The following is a 23,807-nucleotide window of genomic DNA, read 5'->3' as shown; positions in this document are numbered from 1 at the left end:
AGACTCCCGTTATTCCTAAAATTGTATTTTATTCTGCACAAGTGACACATATTCAAATAATATAATTAATATATATTATATTAATTATATTTTCTATGTGTAATGCGACTCCTCCAATGTTATTTCTGTGACTTGTGACTTAATGAGTCCAAGTTGCTCATATGCTTCATTTCCCTTTGTGAGTGATGAATGCAACAACAGAGCGTCACACGTTACACACTTTATTGTTGATCACTTTACGTTCTCTGACTTAGAATGTATTACGTCCACAAAGGCGGCCTCCACTAGAGGCGGTGGACACCACCATGGGTTAAACATTTTGAATAGTTGTTTGCTAATCTGTTAGCAAACTGCCACTCATGACTATAAAACATTAACCTAAACGGCAGTACTTTCACTCCTTGTTAACAAAACTCTATGATATAATTTACAACCACTTAGGGTTTGAGATAGTGCTGAAATTGTGCTTTACTGATGCTTATTCATTCTTGTTCATGTGGTTTATTTGTATTCCCAAACGACCATTACAAATGCCAAAACTTTGAAAATGGTCAGGAGAAAAAAAAACTTCCGCTCCATGTTTCACCTCTAGTGTAAAATGACCTGTATGCTACAAAAACAAGTTGATGCACAATCCTAAAATAACATTTTTGTCTTTAACATGAAATTCAGAATTTAAGGGCATAATATGTATTAAAGTGAGTGTGACCCAAACCAGAGCAAATGTCTTCAATTGCATGTCTTAAGATAATCTGTCTTCTTCTTGTGCACTAATGAGAAAGTGATACAGCAGAACAAGTGCAGGTGATGGATCCAGTGGCGACACATTCATTTAAAATGTCAATGTAATTATCGGTATGACAATTTACAATAAATTACAATATGTTTTTGTTCATGTCAGATCAAATACATTAAATTACAAAGACATTAAATTGCAGCATTGACAAATAAACAGATAAGACTTCAAGGGTGAATGGACCATCACTTTCAAACAGAAACACTCAATGGCAGATACTATTCCTCAGCTTATTACAAAATCCATTCCCTGTGTAATTCGTTGTGAATTATACATTTCAATATTGGTATAAGTAGTGCACTTGTGATCATTCCTATTTTCAATACTTATACTGAGATCAAACTCAATAGGTGCATTACATTACAATAAATGCCTTGCGTCACATAACTCAACAGAGATGCACAATGATTGTCAGTGAGAGATATTACACAACCACATCTTATCTCCCAGACTGCAGTTTAGTCACCAAACTGAGCTCAGTATTTATACTGCAGCCAAAACACTTGCTTCTAATTATGTGGCGGTTCCATTCAAAATTATACACGAAGACAACTCACTCAAGACAGCACTTCCAGTCAACGGTTTAACTATTGAGCTAAATCTGTGCACAAAATCTAGAGGTAACTGTAGCCATAGCAACAGTACTTTTGCTTTGCCCTGTGTTACCAATTAACCTCAACTGTTCAAACAGACCCGATTATGGGTTAATGCTTACTGACAACAAACTAACTTTAAAAATGGATGACAGTTTTAACACAGCGTCTACTTTTGCCTGTGGTAGCCATGATATAAGATGATACATTCAAAGGTGTCCTGCTACAACACAAAACAGACTGGTGTTCTGCAACCATTATCTTACTGTATCTGGGCAGCTTGGTGTATATCATCAGTTACATTGCTCATCTGTGTAAAAGCAGCTGTCATTGATTTTCCGATTTAAATACTATATTAGGCAGTCTAATCTGAGCCAGCCTTTTGAAGTGTGAGGAAAAAGAAGAACAAAAAAAATGAAATCTGGCATCAAGCATTAGCATCTGTGACTTCACAGAGTACATGCTGGCCATGTATCAGAGACAGTCAGTACATGTTATATGAGTCCACTTCATTGCTGTCACAGTCAATTGTACTGACTGGAGCTGTCCGGCAGTGGATGTGACTAACAGATTTGCATGTACGAGTCTGGAGTGTGTCTATAACCATGGCAGCAACTGTCAAGCGATGATCTCAGCAGTAGTTACTGTAACCGTACTGTACAGCTTAATGTCCTTGTGATGAGTGTTTGATGTTGTGGAGTCACTGCTCTGCCCAGCTGTGCTCTCTCAGAAGCCCTGTATATGGCAATAGGCCTCCAAGCTGGAGAAGAGGATGTATAGGAACCAGAGTCCAAAGAACAGCAGTGAAGTGAGGATTTTGGGGATCCGCTGACCTCCCAGTTCACCACCTATGGACGGCCTGCGGCGCAGCATTAACACTCCCATTGAGAAGAATGCAAAAATGGTGAAGAGTGTGACGGAGAAGGCCAGTGAGCCGGGGTCCACACGGAAGACCTTACCTTTGACTTCCCAGTATACAGCAGCCACAGTCCAGGCCACTCCAATGCCCAAAAACACATTAACCGCATTGCTTCCTGTCACATTTCCCACACATGCATCAGCATACTGGTCCTGAGTGGCAGCCACTTTACTGGCAAAAGTATCTGGAAAAAAGAGTGAAGTTTGAAAATAAATGGTTCAGTAGTTCCACATAATAACCTTTCAGTGTTTGTTACCCCAGATTGGACTTCAGGAATAAATTGAATTGCCATTGCTGTGTATACCTCCCATATGGGAATATATTCTGTATTGCAAAAGAAAACTGAGACTCACTAGTAAAATCACTTACCAGGAAGTGAAGTCCCCAGTGCTACAAAGACCACTGCAGTGACAGTGTCTCTAAGGCCAACTGTGCAGCCAAAATGGGAAGCGAGGTCTCCAATTATGGCTGTTAAGAAACCAATGACAGAGATTGACACCATGAAACATGCCCAGCCATTCCAGTACTCAGTGGGTGGGATACAGGCAAACAGAATCTTCCAAAAAATGCACAATATGTGCATGAAGTAGTCAAAGCAATTCGGTGTTCGCTGCTCCTGTCCTTCCTCCTCGTCTTCGTCACCTGTTTAAAGAAAACACAGTGATCAAAAGGCAGATCATCATCCACAAATGATGCTATCAGATTCTGGGCTAATCAGGAGCATGCCTGAATTTTAATCAACTAATTGTCTAATTGTCTTTGTGCCTCTTTAACTTTCACTCTAAGCCCCACAGTGTTATTGCGTTATATTTGCAACTTTTTTGGCATGGGGTGGTCTTCATACCTACAGGCAACCTAGGAAGTGACTGACATGTGGAGATGGTGGAGAATAATATACCTGGGTAGCTTTTGCCATTTCTTTTGAATGTAAAGTGTGTTTAATAGTGGATCTATTGTACTAATGTGAAAAAAATCATTATGGTTTCTATAGTAGTAGTCCCATGTTTAATGGGCAGACATCAGAGTTGTATTGATCTACACATCTAACTTTCAGCCGGGAAGTCTTCAAGCATAACCTTTTGGACATGGTCAATACCAAGACAAAACTCCTCCATAAACAGCTTCATGTTTTCACACAACTTTGTATGGTTTAAACAAATGAGACAGAATTTTGTAGCTGCTGCACAAAACATATGATTAAAAAATAATAAATATAAGAAGCACTCAGAAAATAAACATTATAGCCACTGACCTGCACTGACTGTGACTGCTTCAATAAACTGCTCTCTCCACGAGCGAGTGCCAATCACTGAGGCCAGATTTGTGTCCTTCAGGAGTTTGTCCACTGTGTTCTGTTACAACAGATTAAATACATTAGTAATGACGCAAAAGTAATTATAGTTCATATTAGTATACGCAAAACAGATGGGTTCACATCCACGTCAAATAAAATAATAAAATTTATACAATCTCTTTTGGAGACTGGTCAAAAGATAAAAGCTTTAATTCTCCTGAGTAAACAAAGCAGACTCATATATTGTGCTGTATGTACTGAAGGAAGAAAATGTAGTTCTTGGCAAAAACGCAGGCTTCACTGTTCTGCACAGTTTGAATTCAATCTAGAATTGACTGACCCAGATTTGTCACACACGGCACACAGGGATACAGTGCATCCTAAATCAAGATGCACATCATGCATGAGAAAAGATGAAGATGGTGTGAATATACAATAGTATTTGTTATAATAAAAGCACAGAGTTTTTAATGAGAAAATGAGATGAGAGAAACTGGCAGAAACTGTACCTGGTCTAGTACTCCGTTGGGAGTCTGATGCATAAGAGGGCAGAAATAGGTCACATATACACATACTTTCCCACATTGTCTGCAACACTGCAACAACCCTTGCAGCGTTCATATTTAGGTCATAAATTAAGACTACATGAAATATGCTTGCCCGTCCCTTGCATTCAAGAATCTATTTGTCACTGAGTACAGGGTTGCTTTACTGCTGGTGTAATGACAGCCACTCACACACCTTAAATTCACAAGATTCTTCTATGATGACTTCTAGCTTGCTGTGCTCTCCTAGAATGGGTTTACCCATCTCAGAGATCCTCCGGGCTTCTTCTTCTTCAGGGGTGGGGTTGCCTGTCAGGGAGCACAGACATTTTTATTATAACGATGATAATTTATTGTATTGTTTGCAAAAGACACATAAACCTCAGCAAACAGGATAGGCACACAACCAAGCATTAAAATAAATAAATAAAAAAAACATTCCATACTCTGTACACTCTTTCAAAGTCTAACATTTTTAAAGGTACTGTGTGTGATATTTAAAGAATCTTGTTTCCATAATTCAGTGTATTTCCTGTTGAAACTGGTGGCTTTCTGTTTTCAGAGCCCAATCACAGACTTAGCCTTAACATTATTCATCTGTAAGTCAAACCATAGGACTGACAGGTCTGGTTCACACTCCCAATGCTGGTCCTATGGACTAGCCCAAATCCCAGCAATAACCAGATGCACCCTAGCCCCATCCAAACAGTGCAAGCAGCTGGTTGTGCAGTGACAGATCCTGCCTGCACTGACCACAAACAGTAAAGACAGCAGGAAATAAAAGTAATAATATTCTAATTTATTTATATGACAGCAAAAATCAAGACATAGCATAAATGAAGCTGAAGCTTTGTGTTTAACAATGGCAATTACGGAATAAATCCATGCATTTACTCCTCTTCTCAGAACAAACACATGCATACTGTCAGGGAGTACAAAAGAAATGTGGCAAAATCCTTTGAGAAACACACAAATTGTACTGCTGATGGTGTGAGGCTAAGGCTTACAACTTTCACACTTACAGCATAGGCAGATTTTATATGTCATAGTAATAAGGTATTTAAATAAATGCTGCATGTTGCACCTTTAACACCACAAATCCCCCCAAAACTATCTTACCCTGGTTTAGCAGCAGTGCTGTGAAGACAGACAGACAATGTTTCAATACAATATAACAACTCTGTTCTCAAGGTATAATGCAGCAGAGTGGCACAGTGCACACTCACTGTTAGCATTTCCCACTATTTCCTAATGAAATACATTTTTGTATGTTATAAGCTCATGTAAATAAAGAAGCACATATCCAGTTTCCACAGCACCCTTTTGGCACATTGTGGGCACAGGTAACATGCAAATAAAGGATACTAAATTTATTAGTGGCAGTAGGGACTTTGCTACAGTGAAACAGAGACAGAGTGAATGGCAGAGTGTAATCTTCTGTTACTGGCTCTGACGCAGGTGCCAGACATGCAGCCGCCTGTGTTACTGCAGTCATTTTTGTTTTGATACTGATACCTGGATATTGCCGCTATCTGTTTGGAGTGTGCGATTTTATGTTACGTCAATGAATGAATCACTTTTCTTTCGCTGTCATCTCGTACTTCATACCATAATCAGGAAAATAATAGTCACCCAGACATTAATGCTTACACACACACACTTACCAGAGAGTCCTCGCTTCAACCATTTGGGGTCCTCAAGCACAATGAAGAAGTTTTCCTGCTTCTCATACTCCTCCACATTTATAATATGTACCTTTAAGACCTGACTGATATGCAAGATATGCAAGCAAACACACACACACATACACACACAGATGAAAACATGTTTTTTTTCTTTAACAAAGAATTAAGTACTGTTAAATACAATGATCAATAAGGTGCATAAATATAGAATATCTCCACATTTGCTGTACAATTTAAATCACATCACAAATTGAAGTGACCTAAATAATTAATCACAGTGGACCTTTAAATAATTCAGGCTCAAACACAGTATATACTCTTGCTTGTCAGTGTGCCAAAAAAACACAGCTGAACTAAATGACTTGTTGCATAACAATACCCAACAATACCAGTCTGTATAATTAATTTGTGGAAAACTTTTACAACTTCCTGGCAACTAGGAAGGAGAGTACACATAAAAGTATGCTCTCAGCAGAAGAAAGGAAATTAAATAATAAGGCTACCAACCTCTGTTCCATTAACTGAAATCTACATGCTGTCATACTTTAATGTGCACAAGCTGTTGATGTGCCATGTTATGTAACATGGAGTCTTTCCCTAAGTGTACAATTAGTCCATGTGAAAACACAGCTTATATAGGCTGAAAATTTAATGGGAAAATGATCTGTCAGCTTACATTGGGGGACTGGAGGTTCCCACACCTGATCAGGGACAGGATTATCTTTGGGTGTCAAGTCGTCAGGTAATTCTGTCTAATAGGACCTCCTCCACCTGGAGTGGGTGACTGATAACCCATAGCAATCGTTCAGTGAGGCACAGGTGCCCCTTTTCTAAAAGCACTAAAGGGCCAAAGTCAAAACACTGATGCTGCTGTGTTAATACTGCTGCTTTAAAGAAGAGAACAGTAGTCTTTTTGATCAACGTCTCATGTGTTTGTGGTAATTATTAGAGACTATATTTCAGTTCGTCCATTATTTAACTCTCAAAAAGTTGGCCAGACTTTAAAAAATGTATAAAATGCCTGTTTTGAAGATCATCAAAGTATTGTGATTCTTTGTATATCTGCCAAAAATGTTCCCTAATGAACCAAATCCAGGGCTTAAAAAGGTCCCAAGCAAATTTAGTACTGTTGACTAAAAAAAAAAAAATACAGTGATCAGCTGTTGTATGAAAACTTTTTTCCTTGAAAACTTTTAAAGATATATGTATTGGATAAGAACTAGTGGGCTTAGGGTGGAGTGGGGGGAGTCAGAAAGTATGAAGAAAGGAGCTAAAATATTATTTGGCTTTTTTTTTTTTGCTCTTTGTTGATAATGGGAATTGTCAGAATCATATTGCCAAGCCTTATCCTATTACTTGTTTGAGGGTTCTTGATAATGTAAAATCCTTTTACTACATAGCACAGTCAAAAGTATGAAGATGCAATCATAAGCATTGCAGTGTCTGACACTGTGTCCTTCCTGGAAAAGAGTAATTGCTGTAATGAGTGTCCTAAGTGTGTTCTAAGGAAATACATCCATTAGACTCCGTGGCTCCTTAAGTCTTTCTTCCCAGCCACTGTCTCTGAGTGCTGACTGTGCCTTACCTGGTCTGTTCATTGGTGAATTCCAGCTCCCCTCTGGTCTCCTCGTAGTCCACTCCAGCCTTAGCAGTCCCGTCCTCTGTATGGTACGGCACAGCAACAGTGCCCCTGGAGCCTGAGTTCCTCACCACTGTCACTGTCAACGTGCCAGTGCTCTCACTCACTCGCAGAACTTGCTGGCCAAAGGTGAAGATCCCAGCATGGTCATCGTCCAAGATAGTGATGGTGGCAACCAGCGGTTCAACTAGTCTACCTTTGGGTGGACTTCCTGTGTCTTCATTTCCACCTTCTTCTAACCTCAGGTTGTGAAGACGCATAAAGAAATGCTCATCTTCCTCAAAGATGTCATCATCTAAAATGCCCACCTAGAGAACGCAGAGTACTGTATGATCACACGTCATGGGTGCAGGAGGGCATCATGTTTTTAATGCAGATCACAACAAAACAACATTTAAAAATTCTAAGCAGGTCACCTCAGTCACGTAACTTTGTATTAAGTTAGCTTTGCAATGTCACTTAATATATGAGGCATTTTTGGGCTTATTTGGCAGTTGACAGTGAACAGGAAACAGGGTCTGAAATATTACAACCCTGAACTTTATTACACTGAAAAAATGTGACCTCAACAAATCATTTATCTTAAATCTCCATTGCATTCAAGAAGCTGTAGTAAAAATGTATATGATGACTATCCTGCGCTCGCACACCTGTAGCAATGCGTTTCAGAGCTGAAGGGGGGAGCAACCAGTGACAGCGCAGGCTACAGCAAATATGTATGGCATTGTTATAAGCATTTCCACATTGTTTGTGTAATGCCATACTCTCAGTGCCAGAAGGGGCAGAAAAAGTTCCACATTGCAGATTTAACTATGATGACTACCTTTCACACAGACCCCTTTCCCCTTGCTCACCTTGATCTCTTTGCGGGTCTCTCCTGGCTTAAAGACCAGGGTTCCTTCAGTGAATTCATAGTCTGCTCCAGCATTGGCAGAGCCATTTTCGGAACAGTAGTCCACATAAAATGTGTTCTGGCCCGTGCCCCCTTCAAGGATAACTCCAAGACTCAGAGAACCACAATTCTCTGTGCACTGATACTGGGCACTTTCAAAACAAATGTGTGAGCATGTGGCCATGTCACCCCCCTGGCCTGAGCGACGTGAGTGCTCAGCAGCATGTTTCTTTAATATGTTCCCAGCACCAATCATCATACGTGTTGCCTGGACACGGTAGAAGGCACGACTCTTCTTCTGGTGAACCAGAGCAGAGTAGTTGGCCATCTCAATCAGCTGGTCCAGGTCCTTGTCTGGGTGTTTCTCCTTCAGGTCTTTCAGGATGCGGACTACCTATTCAAGAGAGGAAACCAGCTGTTGTCAAGTGTTTTGTAAAAATGGTCTTGAAAACACAAACTACATCAGAGCTTGTTCAGCAGTAGCAGTTAAAACAGAAGATTTAAATTGTGACTATACAGGTGGGTATGCAGTAAGTTTATGCAAAGGGTTTGGTGGGATTCAACAGCAGAATGAGAAGGCATATCTTACTTTGTAATGGCAAAAGTACTGGTGTTTCTTCGGACCAAACTTTTTTATAAGTGCAATTTGCAGACAAATGCAGGGATCTTTCTCAACTCCTGCTGCTCAGCCTCCAGCTGCTCAACTTCCCACTGTTATGGGTCCTGTTGTCTGCACTAATGCCATGCAGACTCCTGCTGGGAGTGAATCCTACTGGCCTCAGGAAACATAATAGTCCCCTTCAATTCCCATTAAGTAGTTTCAAAGTTAGAAAAACATGACCCTTTTCAGGGCAGAAAACATTCCCCTGTGAGCAGCTTTCTTCTTTCCTGACTTTTAAAAATACTTGAGAAGTATTCTTTTCTGTTTAAGAAAAAACTTAACCAAACTTGAGTGAAAAAAACAATCACTTTTTTATTTAGTTCTACTTGGGTCACAAAAAATAGATGCCAAACCTGATATTAAAAGAAGGATTATGATTTCACACAATTCAATCTTCAATCTTGCGATGTGTGTCTACAACAGCATTATTCCCGAAGCCACTTGTCTTACCTCATCTTTGTTCTGGTCTAGTTCACTGCCTGTCTGCACAGAGACTGTCACACTGGAGGAGTTTCCAGGGCACGAACTGACATCTGACAACTTTCCATCCATGATCATGTCAATGCCTTTGGGGGCGAGGTCACCTTCCATTTCCACCACAATGCCGTGCCTCTTGTCAGCACGGTAACGCTTGTGAATGTATTTGTAAAAGAGTAGGCGACGGTCGGCGATCCAAGCCAAGATAACACACACCGGAAAATAAAGCAACGTCACTGCAGCCTCCCACACCTGGTAATACAGACAATGTGAGCATTACATGATTTACACACTTGATCTACTAGAAATACATGTATATACAGTCATCATAAACATACCTCTACAATCCCAGGTGAGATGACAGCCAGTATGATGTAGAGCCAAATGTACGCAAAAATACTCCAGAATGCCGTAACAAAAAACACTCGCAGGTGTTTGATTTTGCGAGATTCCCCATCTGGGATCACCCACACACACAGACCGATTATCACTAACATGTTGAAGGCAGCGCTGCCCACTATGGTGCCTGGGCCCAGCTCCCCTGCATCAAAGTTGTGCCCACACACCTGTCAACATTTAAGGGACAAAAAAGACAATTGTCACATAGAACAAAATCAAAGACCTTCTCTAAGGTAACAAGACTTTCAAATATTAAATATCCTGAATATATAGATAAAAAAAGAAAAACGGAAGTAGGTGATAGTCAGAATGTAGATTTTCTATACAAACAAGTGGCAGTTGTCATGTCTTACAATTAATATCAAGTGGTCCCCTCAGTTTACCCTAATTTTCATTTAATTTATGTCTTAAATGTATTTGTTTATCAGTTCATTTCTTAATTTAACCTGCACAAGGGTTATTTGCACATTTTTTAAGGAATAGGAAAAATGTCGGAAAATTTCAGGCTTTCCTCAAAGAAGTGTTAAAAGCACATTCAAAATTTTCCTGGGAGGTTACATGTTAAAAGGATGTAAAATGCCTTGCGTACCTCAATAACAGAAAGGAGGATCTCAGGCGCCGAGGAGCCCAGGGCCATGAGTGTGAGGTTGGACACAGTTTCATTCCAGACTCTCACTGTTGTTACTGTAGTTTCACCATTGGGTTTGGTGATGGTCACCTCTTTCTCCTGCAAGGACAGAAATTTGTGAAAATGTCAAAGATGTCATTATACAAGTTCCACTTACTGCAGTCCAGTGTGACTACATTCAAAACTTGAAAGATTATAAAGTGAAAGTTTTACAATATAGGACATAAGTATGAAGTATGAATAATACCTGAGAGGTGATGACTTCAATAGATGCCATGAAGCGGTCTGCAATGATAGACACCCCCAAGAACATGTACATGAGACAGATGAAGTAGATGACTGCCCTCCCTGCCTGCTCCCCCAAGGGAGGGTTGAGTGGCAACCACACTGGTAGCACGATTCCGGGCTTACACACCACAGTACCCGAACACGTTCGCTTGCCAGATCCCGTTGCATTACCAGAGGCCTGAGGCTGCTCGGGGCCAGAGGCTCGCTCCACAACCTGGGGCCTGAAGGAGCTACAGGGTTGGGCCAGGAGGAGGAGGGAGAGAAGGAGCAAGACGAGTACGGAAAGGTGAACGGGGAGAGGTCCCATGATGAACCTGAGTCAGGAGGGGCCTGAGGTTGACTGGGGGAGGTGCTGGGTCAGAGGATTCACCTGGAGGAACAGAGGGAGACAGGGAGACTGTTCTAAGACAGAAACACAGTGAGATGTGAAAGATTAACAGTACCTGTTAGTTTACCTTGTTTCTCTCTAACGATTGTCCACTTTTATACAGGGGTCTCTCTGACTGCCGGTCAGTTGGTTTGGCCCACACTGAAATACCTCAACAACTAATGGATGGATTGCATGATTTTCACATTTTGACAGAAATTCATAGTCTCCAGAGGGTGATTTATAATCTCTGTCTCTGACTTTTCATTTCACAACATTAGGTCAAACTTGAAATTTGTCCAATACCATGGATTATGACATAGATTTTCCATCATTCAGTAATTATCAACTGGTCCCAGGTCTACTGGCACCCTGTTATACTACTGACACTGTAAGGTTCAAAGCAGTATAAAAGCAGCTAATACAGACGAGATGATGGCGCACAGCTCTGTGGGGTCCGGTTTTCCGGTTGTGAAGTTAGTAGGATATCAGGAAAACATAAGGACACTGAGCTGACAGACAGCAGTAGGTGTGTCTGTCGTTCATGCTATTCAGTTTGATAACACAGAAAGTACATTTAAAACCAACCACTTCTGTCGTAAAGTAAACATTCAAGCTAATGGTGTGGGCGCAGAGTGGTCTGTATTTAACTCACTGACTGTTTTCTGAAGAATGTTCACACTCTGGAGTCTGACGAGGAGAAAGAAGACGAGCCAGACTACTTTCATGTCGTGTGGACATGGCTGATGTAACATTTCAAACACAGGTGGTCTTTTTCAATTTGAAGTAAGGAAATGATCATACCAGTGTTTATTAGACAAAGATGAAACATCACAGCATCATCTCCTAATGATTAGCCTAAGTGAGTCATATGTGCCCTTTTCAACAAAGTAATATGACAGATTTACTGACTGTCTAATCTTATTGTCTTCATGAGTTCAGAGAGACCCGGACATGTGGCTGTCTGTGATGACAACTGGGACATCTATAGAGAAATGTATACTGGAATTATCAAAGTTTAAAAACAGTGTAACATTTCTGAGAAAAACCATCTTTGGCTGAAATGTTACAGTTCACATCAAAGACTAGTAGAAAAAGACAGAAATGTGCTGATGTGTTTCTCTTCTTCTTTGTTTTTAATTACTCACGACTCAAGTAATTTTTTCAGTAAAAACTTAATATTCTAACTCAAATTGTTATTTTGATGACTAGTTTCAGTTCTACTTGGGTACAGTTTTTGGCCATTTGAGCCACCACTACAGCTAATGTACAATAAGGTATTCTAGCTGATTGTTGAGTCTCATTCTTGGATTGTCAAATACCAAATTTGTGAATTGTTTTTTGTTTTAACACAAATAATATTTTACCACAATTTCTCCCATTTGCCCAGGACATTGAGAAGCAGTTTTGACTCTCATACCACTATCTCTTCACCCAGTAAAACTAAAACCAAAGCCTGCTCCATCGTTTCTCTTCTATTCATCCCTGTTCAGTGGATGTCATTTGTAAGAGTGCTGCACAGTTAGACAGGATGCAGGCTATTTTGTTTTTTTACCATCCCCACCAACACAAAGGCCTGTTAGAAGTAAACTGACCCGACAGAGTAATCTTAACAGCATATCTAAATGACCCCCGAGAAACTACAGCCAGGTTGTTAAGCCATGCAGATCCAGTGGTTATCATTCTCTGGCACTAATCACCGAGCTCTGGTGCTAAGAATGACTAAGCTCTAATTTATGGCTCTGGCAGTGTTTTTTCATGTAGTTGTTTTTTTTAACTGCAGTGCTGTGTCAAGATCTCAGTTACTTGAAAATGAATTTTATAGATTTCTGAAAAGTCAGTGTCTCGTGAGAACCAGTGGCTGTCCTGATGGACACTTTCTTTATGTCAGCTAACGCTGACATGATGTCTGAGGATAAAACAGAGAATTTTCTAATGCACTCGACGAGTGCAATCTGGCACAATTTCAAACACATTATCATCGCTATTTATTCCCTACTTTCTTTGTTGTCTAAATCATTACTGCTAATGCACTGAGGAAGTGTTATTTTTGATGTTGTACTATATAAATAAAACTGACTGACTTGACAATAACCTTAATCTGTCAAGGTGATCTTTGACAACCATCACTGGTAAGCTGCATGAGTAATCCTTGTGTGAGAAAACATATAACTTATTTATTGATCATTACAGGTCTTATGACTCATTACTGAGCGGTGAAGCTACAGCATCTTGCTGCTTACAAATACAGGTCATACCGACATCATTCCCTAACAAAAATTCAACTACAACACTTTCAAATCAAATTCTAACCACTGCCAAGACACAGTGTGTGTATGTGTTCATGCTTAAATGTATAAAGTTATCTTACATTTGAAACATTTTACAGTTATTTTAGAGCACTTCTAATGTGTGTTTTGGATTAAAGGAAGACATAACAATGTCAAAGCACCAACGATGAGTGCAGCAGACACATGTGTGACAGTGTGAGCTTGGTGCGAGGATGCATGGGTGGTAGAAAGTCTTCAGTATCTCTGTATGCCTCCTGAGCCCACCACGTTCACTCCCCCTGTACAGGTGACACTGCACTATTGTACATCGTGAGTTGAAACAGATACTGGGGTGCTGCATCTTTGATGCCGCTTGAGCTCTGCCAGCTCATTATGGAGTTGTGATTCAGAAACACAGCCCAGAGGGCCCGTCGCATCGCATTTCACTTTCCAAGGCCTGCTATGGTTACCACGACCTCAGACAGAGGGCCACCTTACACCGGCGGGTGCTGAGGTGGGTAGGCTCACCAAAAATAACTTCCTCAACATTCATATTTGGACAATAATGCAGAGTGATGTGAGACGAGAAAAAGTAATGTACACCTTCCTGTCAAATCAGTTCTTATATGGTGGCTTCATTAAAATGGTATAATATGGCTGGTCTATATTGAGAGCACCAGCTTTGTTTTTACCATGACAGTCAACACTTGAACAGAAAAGCTGCAGTACACACACAGATAAAAACTTTCACAAAACACCACCTATACAAAGTCATAAATGTTGACCAAACATTTCAATATTTGTGAAGTTAACCCACACCTGGGCTACAAGAAAGAGACATTTCTAACATCCTTTATTATTATTACTATTATATATCTGCAAGAGTCCCAATGCAGATTTGTTCTGTATGATAAATGGTGCATTTTCTTCATAGATGATCTGTAGAATGCAACATTTGAGCGCTAGATAATCAAGGGGTCAGTGCTGGAAGAACTGTATGCATTATTGATTAATGCATTCACCTAAATATAGCAGGATATCTCTTCCTTTCATGTCACCTACAAGCACCTCTCCAGAGTTGAGACTGAGTAAAGTAGGAGATAAACAGCCTGATTACTGCCCTCATTAAACAGATCAGAGCTCTCCTCTGCAGTGACACTGATTCAAGTCAATCCTTTTTGATTTGGCACACTGGGCACTTTAATGTCCAACTGTTGCTTCAACAAAGGGTGCAAGAGGTTTGAGAGTCATACATGGATAAAGTTGAGGCTAGTGAACAACAAATAACAAAATCTTCCATATGGGGAAAGGCTGTGGGCTACCAGGTATGTGGTCTCTGAGTCCTATTAGTACACAGAAACGGTGAACTGGGTGGCAGTTCATCTCCCCTGGCTGCCTCTGACATGGCCACTATCTGTCAGCACCACAGATAAGTGATTGCCTGGGGTTACCTTACACTAGTAGGAGTGTCAGCTAGAAAGACAGTTAGCACCTTTAACAGTTTATATTTCCTGCCTGTACCCTGAGTGGGCTACTGTAAGACGAGGCCGTGTTCCTTTTGACAAGCAGAGCATTCATGTGTGAAGGTGAGGCAAAAACTGATAACTCAAGCATCAATAATAGCAATCAAATGTACTCTTCTTAAACTTGACATACATTTTTTCAGATGTTTAACTGTCAGGATAGTTGGTAACTTACAATATTTTTTTCTGATGTCCTGTTAACTGATGGTAATCCCACTTGAATGGCAGTGAACCTCTGGACGACATCCCTTTCTCCCTAATATGGCTGTGAAACTAACCATAGAAGACAGATTTATGCAAAAACATAAAAAGAAAAGGCAGAAAATGAACTTAAAAACAAACAAGCAAATAGACTAAAACAAAAGGAAAACAAAGGGCGGGTGGTACATGTTACCTTATTCACCAGTGGTTCATCCATTACTGTCACGTAGCTACCAAGTGCTGTGCAGTGTGTACTTTCATAATGAATGTAAAAATCACCCAGAAAACAAATGCAATCTGACAATGCAGTGCAGTCATTTTGTGGTTTCAGCTCTCATTACATTTGTAAAAATGTACAATGTAATGTACTGTAGAGAAAAAAATCCAAAGACATTTGATGCATTTGGTCCAATTTCCCAGTACACGCACACGCGCACACACGCACACACGCACACACACACTTTATCAATCACCAGGCCATCTCAGACAGGAAGAAATTGCACTGACCACAGCTTGAACATTAACTTCTATGCAAATTGATGGAAAGATCATCTTTCCATGATATAAGCTCTCTGCACAAGTAAACCAATAACATCCATCCATCTATCCGTTTATATATGGATGGATGGATGGATGTTTATATCGTCTATATCGCTTATCCGTCAGGGTCGCAGGGGGTGCTGGAGCCTATCCCAGCTGACTACGGGCGAGAAGCGGGGTTCACCCTGGACTGGTTGCCAGTCAATCGCAGGGCTGACACACAAAACACACCTAGGGGCAATGTAGAATAGCCAATTAACTTAATGCTTTTGGGATTGTGGGAGGAAGCTGGAGTACCACGCAGGCACAGGGACAACATGCAAACTCTGCACAGAAGGGCCGAGACTGGTATTCGAACCTGGAACCCTCTTGCTGTGAGGTGACAGTGCTAACCACTGCACCACTGTGCCACCCAAACCAATAATATGCCATGTATAAATTTTGTAGACAGCCAATAAGAGCCTGTGTTTGCACTCTATCTTAGACACTAAATCAACTAGTGAAGCCCCATGTTAGAATAGATTAGAACAGTCTTTATGGTCATTGTACATGGTAAAACGCAATTGTTAAAGGAGATAATACTGTAGCTGTCTGCAATTATGTTATGTTTTGTTTAAAAAAAAATATGTTGTCTTCTATGTCCATCGAGACTGATGTAACATGTGTAGTAGAGATTTTTAAGGACGTTAAAAAAAGGCATTAGTGTATAGTGTATTTTTGAATGTACAGTGTTTGTTAATTTTTAGGACAGAAAGGATGTGCACCAAATTCTGAAGTGCATGTTTGGTGCTAAATGCTAATTAGGTGAAGCCCTTATCTGTGTTGGTTCGTGTTTTCATGTTAAATACTTCTTCTGCTGCTATCCTACGTTGTTCTAAAATTGCTTATCTCCATGGTAACGGCCTTGGTTTGCATGGTCAGATTTTGAGAAATGCAAAAGAGACAATTCTGAATTTGGAGCCAAAGGAATTCATCCAAAAACTTTTCTCCTTTTGGTCTCAAGGATTGCAGCTCCAAAAAAATCAGGTTTTAGATAGTCACTAAATGTCTTTCTGCTTGCAGTTAAAGTAAAGAAAGGAAAGAGATCCATCTCTTTAATAAGCAACACTGGGCTTTGGCTTGCTGTTATGGACCTGTCAACGAACCCGATGAATCAGAGTGTAAGATAATCCACCAAGCCGCACAGTCTCACACACAGACGGACAGACAGACTGTTCAAACCACTAATATGACATGAAAGATATCATGTGAAGGTTTTACTGTAAACAAATGTGTTTTGTGCATTAAACCTTTCCCAATTTTAATACTTAATGCTGGATTGTGTTAAGATTACATTATGTAAGACAGATCTGTTTTCTCATTTAAGTCTGTCAATTTGGGGGGATTTTGGTATGAAATTTCAAAATGTTACTACATCCCTGTCTCTAAAAAAGAAATAGGAATATCTGTCACTTAATGAATTGCCGTTTGTCAATTACATTTAGAAAACAAAAAGGTGCTTTCCAAACCTGAGAGGATTTTCATGTATATTTGCACCAGAGGCTGTAGGTTATTAATATCCATCTTTACAAATGAGTCACACCACATTTTGAAGTTTTACCAACAAAAGCCCTAACTTTTGGCCCAGGGTTTGTTAACAAGTTATCTAGTTAAGCTGTTTTTACTACACGAAATTTTCCACAAGTATAATCTCTGCAAATGTTTAAGCAAGTTTAAAACATGTCAAACACACACACAAGTTATGTTAGTCACTGGATACAGGACTGAATGTAAGAATGCACTTTCATTTAGACAGACTAAAGAGGAAAGTGTGTACATCAGATCAGCCTTTCTAGATCCACTTCCGAAACCTTTGAGTTATGACTTCACTTTGTTGTTAGTCAAAATATAAAACACACAAAAAGGGTTTGGATTATTAACAAGGATCACTGATCAGCATAACTGTCTCATTTTCTTTGGTATCAGCTGAAGCAGCCATTGATGCAATACTGCCAGTTCTCGGGCACCCCGTTCCCCTCATACCTTAGAGTGGCTTGCTCCATGCCGGTTGGTTAGTCAAAACTACATATAATGGTATATCCATGGTACTACACGTAACATTGCTGGCTTCATCTGTCTGTTAAAGTGATGGCTTTTGTGATTCAGACAAAGGACATTTTTATAATAATGTTGGAAAAAGCTTCATTGAGAAATGATAGCACATTTAAGGAAAAAGCTGCGTGCTCACATAATATTTGGCTACAGGAAAGGATGCATGAGGAAACCTGACCCCCACTTCTTACAAGTGGTTCCACTGATACATTCACATCAGTTTAGTCATTTCACATTATTATACCTCTTCTATAATCTCCAAGCACTGAATGACAGGACATTTAGCCTGGGCTCTCCTTTAATTTTAACTAAACTTTAAGTTTATTAAACTGATTTTGTATTTAAGAGATAACTGATTGACAGTATGAATGATGATGCATTGATGATAAATGCATTACAGTGATTTTAGAAGGTGGAACTGTGGAGGACCAAGTGTCTCAAAAATAGAAATAAAGCTGTTCATTAATAGCTAATTGTACAATAAAAATCTGCATTTTTATGAATTTATTATGAACTTAGTAAGCCGTAAATTACAGAAATATTTTACACACAAGTGACCAGGAGGCTTACGCAGACATCTTCACAGCAGGAAAAACTGACAGTATGTCTAACAATTTAGATGTGGATGCATTTGGTTTATTGCAGTTTGTAACGGAGGCACCCTGACTTGTCTTGCCCTTGAATTTTCTTACCTACAAACAAAGTTAAACTTCAACAGTAGCAGCTCTCAAAGTCTTACAAAATGCTTTACCATATATCTGCACTACGTGAAGTTAGTCGGTCTATAAATTAACTACCACAGTTCAATCAGTACCCCGTAGAATTAATTGGTTTTCGAGAAGTCCATGTAGACGGAGAAAGGGGAAAGACAACCCATGTGGAGCACAGTCTCTGATTGTCCCTTGTATCGACTAGGTCAAAATTACCATCAATCTGGACAGCAGCAGTGCAAGCTTGGCTGAGCACAAGGTTTAGTTTACAGCACGGCAGGCACGCTGCCATGCTTTCAGTTCCTCAAGTATGGTGATCTACTTTCAGTCAGCTCAGTTCAGCTCCATTTCTCTGCCCTATTTATGTACAATTCAATTGTGAATTTTCTATTTTCCTGAAAGCTATGTACAAAAAATGTCTGATGAAGACTGAAGACTGAAACATTGTTAATAAAGCAAGCACACTGATTGTCATTTTTTGACACTAGCTATGAGCAATACGGATATAATCCCCTTAAATATGCAACGTTATATTTCAGTACTGATATACTGTATAGCATATTGTGACATAATAAATGTTCTAATCATAAAGAAACTGTTTATAGGTATAATATAACCAGGCAGAAATCTCTGTTTTGGCTGATCTAGCAAATTAAATTACTAAGCTACTTCAGCACTTTAATGCAAAACTCAAATAAAAATCCACAGTAAAATAATTCTAATGACTGAGTTGTAACATCAACCACAATGGGCTCAAATAGAAGACGTATTTTAGATATTTTATTTTAGATTATATTAAGAGATTATTCTTTCTTTCTTTTTGAACTTCAATTTTATCTGTTTTATTTATTTCATTCCACACATACACACACACACACACAAACACAAGCACACACACACCCTGGCCACTTTATTTTGGTACACCGATATGATCTAATGCAATCCAGTGCAACAGCTTACATGTTCTCTCTTCTCTTTCTTCACAAAGCTTGTAACAGCCTTTGTTTTCCTCAAAACTTTCCAATTAACTCAACTGCATGTTTATTACTGAGGTCAGAGTGGTGCTCTTGGCCTGGACCGCATGATACTGAAGCGTGTTTCTAATATGTACTCATACGTACTCATTTATGTAAATAACCTGGGCAAAACATTAGGAACACCTCTTAATATCATGCAATCCAGTTCAACAGCACTGCAAACTACAGCCTCACATGTATATACAACACTTCCATCCATCCATCCTCTATAACCACACACTCTCACACTCACACCTAGGGACAATGTAGTGTAACCAATTAACCTAATGTGCATGTTTTTGGTATTGTGGGAGGAAGCCGGAGTACCCAGAGAAAACCCACGCAAGTACAGGGAGAACATGCAAACTCCACATAGAAGGGCCTGGAACCCTCTTGCTATGAGGTGGTGCAGCTAACCACTGCACCGCCCCATATACAACACAAATAAAGACCAATTTGATTTATCACGATATAAATAATATGACACTATCCTCAATCGTTTTATGGTATATACATCAATATCATCAAATGCCACTACATCCAAGGGTGAGTTCAGGTTAAACATGAACTACATCCAGTGAGATTTAAGAAGACACCCCTTGAGACCTCGGGGTTAGATAGGGAGTTTAATGTTCTTCACTAATCACTTTGACTCCGAGGTAAACAATCCAGTTGACATCTCTAAGCCATTCTCATCTCTTGTTTCTCCCCCTCAAGTCACCCTGCCTCTGAACGTTATACACTTCCTTTTCCTACGATTTCTCCACGTGTGCCTCAGACAGTGGGCAGAGGAAGAGGCAAGTGGACAGTGAGAGGCCGCATGGGGCCGAAGGTGAGCTGGACAGAAAGGGGGTAGACAAACGACTGACAGCCAACAGACAGCAGCTCCTGTGGTTTCCATTACCTGGCTGAGACACCCTGCCCAACCACTGTCACCTTAGAAGGAACAGCATTCTCAACTTCAGTTTGAACCCAAACAGGGACAACAGTTATGCAATATTCAGGATACTGTCAGAAACATCAATAACAGACAAAATATACTATGCCTGCACACTTAATTGAAATCGCAAAATGGCCAAGTCCAGTATCTAAGTCCACACTTTCAGAAAACAGTTCCACTGCTGCAGAGATGCCATGGTCTGTGAACACTGTTCTCAGGCATGTTTGTTTTTTGTACTCGAATATTACTTAATCATAATTTAATAAACTTTTGATGCAAAACTGATCACTCCCACTGATCATCTATCCAAATAACTACAATATAATTTTATTTTACTATACCGTGCTGCTGTATAATATACAAACCGCTGGGCGTGAGGAGTGATATGGTGTCAATTGTACACACACTACTGCTTGAGTGTTGCAGCAACTGCACTGCTGTGCCAGACTGTCACTATATGAGCAATCCCTAATCTCTGAAACGGAGCGCTTTTTCTGGTGTGACTCATTAAGAAAAAAATCTTTACTTATTGCCCGGTCTAAGTTAACATACTGCTCATACTCTTCATTAACTGGGTGACATCACATGGTGAAGCAACCTAAAGAATAACAAAAAAATGACAGCAAGAAGAAGTGAACAATCCACTCACCAAGAGTTCCATTCGAAACAATTTTGTAGTGCCTTTTATTCTTCACATTGACCGCTTGGATACAGGGCAACAATCTAGTTTAGACCAACAAAATGTTAACAAAATGTGCAGAGGCAGCCAGCAGGCCTGAACACACAATGGACTAGGGAGTCAATGAAAACAAAACAGACCCCCACAGGCACTAACCCTCCTCACTCAGTCGCACATATGCGCACATACACACACACACAGGGATGCTGGTAAATACTATCCATTATAACATGTGTACGGCTGCAACTTAAAGCTATATAATGACAGCTAAACAAGGCTACCAGAAACGAAACAAAACTGTGTCTGACAGCTGTGGCTGAACTACATTATTTCTCTGATCCTAGAGCATGTGGCAGGGGCTTCTGGCCTTCATTAGTCATTACAGCACCATTACAACAAAATGATTTAGTACATCATTCGGGGTAAACGAGCCCCATCCGCAGGTCTGGACTCTCCTAAATCAAGTGGGAGGAAAAGGTTTCAGTGGGAGAGTTATACTGACCGATCGTAAGGAAATGTGAGAGAAACGTGAGGTGTAGTATGGCCCTTTGTCCTGTGGCACCTGTGATGGCACACATATCGGTGCCTGCATACAATGCTGCAGCATTGGTTTACCTGAGCCGTCACATATGTGGGGGAGAGGTTGCGTTTCAGGGTAAGTGTCAGTGAGCCTTAGTGGTGGACTGCTTGGATTTAACTTCCGAACCTCAATACATACCGTGCTTAGAAGACAGCCTTCAGATACAAACTGTATGCTGCAACTAATAATTATTTTTGAGATGGATATATTTATTTTATTTTTTAAGTTTTAAAAAATAAATCGTTAAGAATTTCCATTACTTTTTCCCAAAGCCCAAAAATAAATACTGTATATAACAATGTCAATAGCCTAAAACCCATTCATAAAATTTAAGTTGATACAAAAGAAAAATGCAATGAAGACAAGAGAACAGTCACATTTCAGAAGTTGGTAAAACCTCATGTTTTTGTTTTGGTGAAAAGTGACTGAAAAAACAGTATAAAAACAGTTCTTATCAATTGTCATCTAAACAATCCACTTATCATTTCTGCTCTGTACAGCATAGACTCGCTATTTGTTGTAATTACCACAGTGTTTTGTGGTATGTTGTTTTAGTCATTATTACATTTAAAAACCTCAAAATATGGTCTGCTTTATTGTTTGTTTATTTACATATTTTGTGGTCCTGAAACAAACCAAAGTTTATTATAATCCATTCTTAAACACCACAGATATTAGGAATATTTATTAATTTATTAATTTAATGATATGGCCATAACCTATGAGAAACATCAGAGTATGCCCCATCAACGTGGGTGAGTTTTAGGAAAAAAAAGCAAAAACCAAAAGAATGATCATGTTGTCTTTTTGGATGCTCATCTGAAAAGCGATATATGTGTTATCACATACGCAATCAAATCTAATGGACTGGCACTGGGGGTGTATCTGCAGTCAACGCCTCCTGTCTCACACATCACCAGCTCTTAACAGGCCTGTGTGCAGCCACTACCGTCACGGACACAAGAGATGGGCGAGCAGGATACTGTATGCAATGAAGCCAATCTCCTAAATGAACAACGCTTTTATGTAAGTTAATTGTAAGGTCTGAGGTTCAGCCCTTATCAGAAAATGCCAAGGAGAAAGCAGAGTGGTCTTTCAGAATAAAATCAATGGGACCTCCTAAGTGTCCATCAGGAACTCACAAATGTCAATACACAATCCTAAAGACATTAAAGTCTCATTCTTAATTTAAACTTCTGCCTTCAGATAGAAGACACTGGCAGGGCAGTGTAGCAAGCCATCTGGTGAAGATATGGACTGCCATGTATACATGCAGTCCAGCTGCAGCAGGGTTTTTCTGCAATCAACCACGTTACATGATGTGCCATAGCTAACACAGCTTCAAATGATAAGCGTTTCCAAAACTAAACACATTTTGAAACACATGCCATATGTTGAAAAATTTGGCCCAAATTTGTTTGGCCATATGGTAGTTCATCCAGTTGTGCCGATGAACTACTGCTCTCAGTTGGTGTAGCCTGTTTGTAGTGTGTTCAGTGACCAAAAAGTACACGCCGTGAGGGATTCATACCTTTACAATATGCATTTTCTGACTGAATCATAAACATGTAATTCCTCCGAGACAGGATTCAATAAGACAGCACTTACTATGAGGTCCTAGCCAAATGTAACCCGGTCTTTCTGAAAGACTTTAAAGAATCCGCTTCTCTGAATAACAGTGTACGTCCATGGGATGTACAGCAGTGGTGATCATTTACCCGTTTAATATCAGTATGTTCTCAGTTAAAACTACAGAAAGGTCACGAGGGCGTAGCCGTTAGCAGTCTCCCAAAATGCCCATTTATCCGTCGCACCTGCTTCCTTTCCTTCCTTTCTCTTCTCTTCCCTTCCCTTTGTTTCTTACCTTTTAGTTTATGGCACGGCTCCACCACAGGCTGGCATTGCTTCTGAAAGTCTGGGAACACACGCGTGGTAAAACTATCCCCGTCTCGACACACAGCTGAATTCACAAAGTGAACTTTCCCGTTAACTCACATTGCCGTTAACTAACGGTGGTGATGCTGTGAGCCCACGCGGCGAATGACGTGCTGCGTTCACTGTCTCCTCCCAAGTG

The 23,807-nt window shown here is 40.0% G+C and overlaps 1 protein-coding gene across 3 annotated transcripts; it reads right to left on the bottom strand.

Moving 5' to 3' along the window:
- Positions 1-243: 243 nt before the first annotated feature.
- slc8a2a (solute carrier family 8 member 2a) lies at positions 244-23,807 on the bottom strand. 3 transcript variants are annotated; one of them, XM_046410718.1, is made up of 14 exons: positions 23,598-23,807; positions 15,152-15,249; positions 10,776-11,186; positions 10,490-10,627; positions 9,840-10,067; positions 9,475-9,753; positions 8,326-8,757; positions 7,418-7,779; positions 5,812-5,915; positions 5,267-5,284; positions 4,344-4,456; positions 3,561-3,660; positions 2,678-2,950; positions 244-2,492 (listed from the first exon to the last, which is right to left on the bottom strand). In XM_046410718.1, the coding sequence occupies exons 3-14, from the start codon at positions 11,121-11,123 to the stop codon at positions 2,116-2,118; spliced, it is 2,772 nt and encodes a 923-aa protein (XP_046266674.1). In that variant the 5' UTR covers positions 11,124-11,186; positions 15,152-15,249; positions 23,598-23,807; the 3' UTR covers positions 244-2,115. The 3 variants fall into 3 exon arrangements, with proteins under 3 accessions (XP_046266674.1, XP_046266673.1, XP_046266675.1); XM_046410717.1 differs by lacking the exon at positions 15,152-15,249 and having other exon boundaries at positions 23,598-23,806; XM_046410719.1 differs by lacking the exons at positions 5,267-5,284; positions 15,152-15,249 and having other exon boundaries at positions 245-2,492; positions 23,598-23,805.

Source organism: Scatophagus argus, chromosome 14 (genome assembly GCF_020382885.2).
Source record: "Scatophagus argus isolate fScaArg1 chromosome 14, fScaArg1.pri, whole genome shotgun sequence".
In the NCBI taxonomy this organism is placed as follows: Eukaryota; Metazoa; Chordata; class Actinopteri; family Scatophagidae; genus Scatophagus; species Scatophagus argus.
Note: the sequence above shows the minus strand (reverse complement) of the source record. Positions and strands in the feature narration are given on the sequence as shown.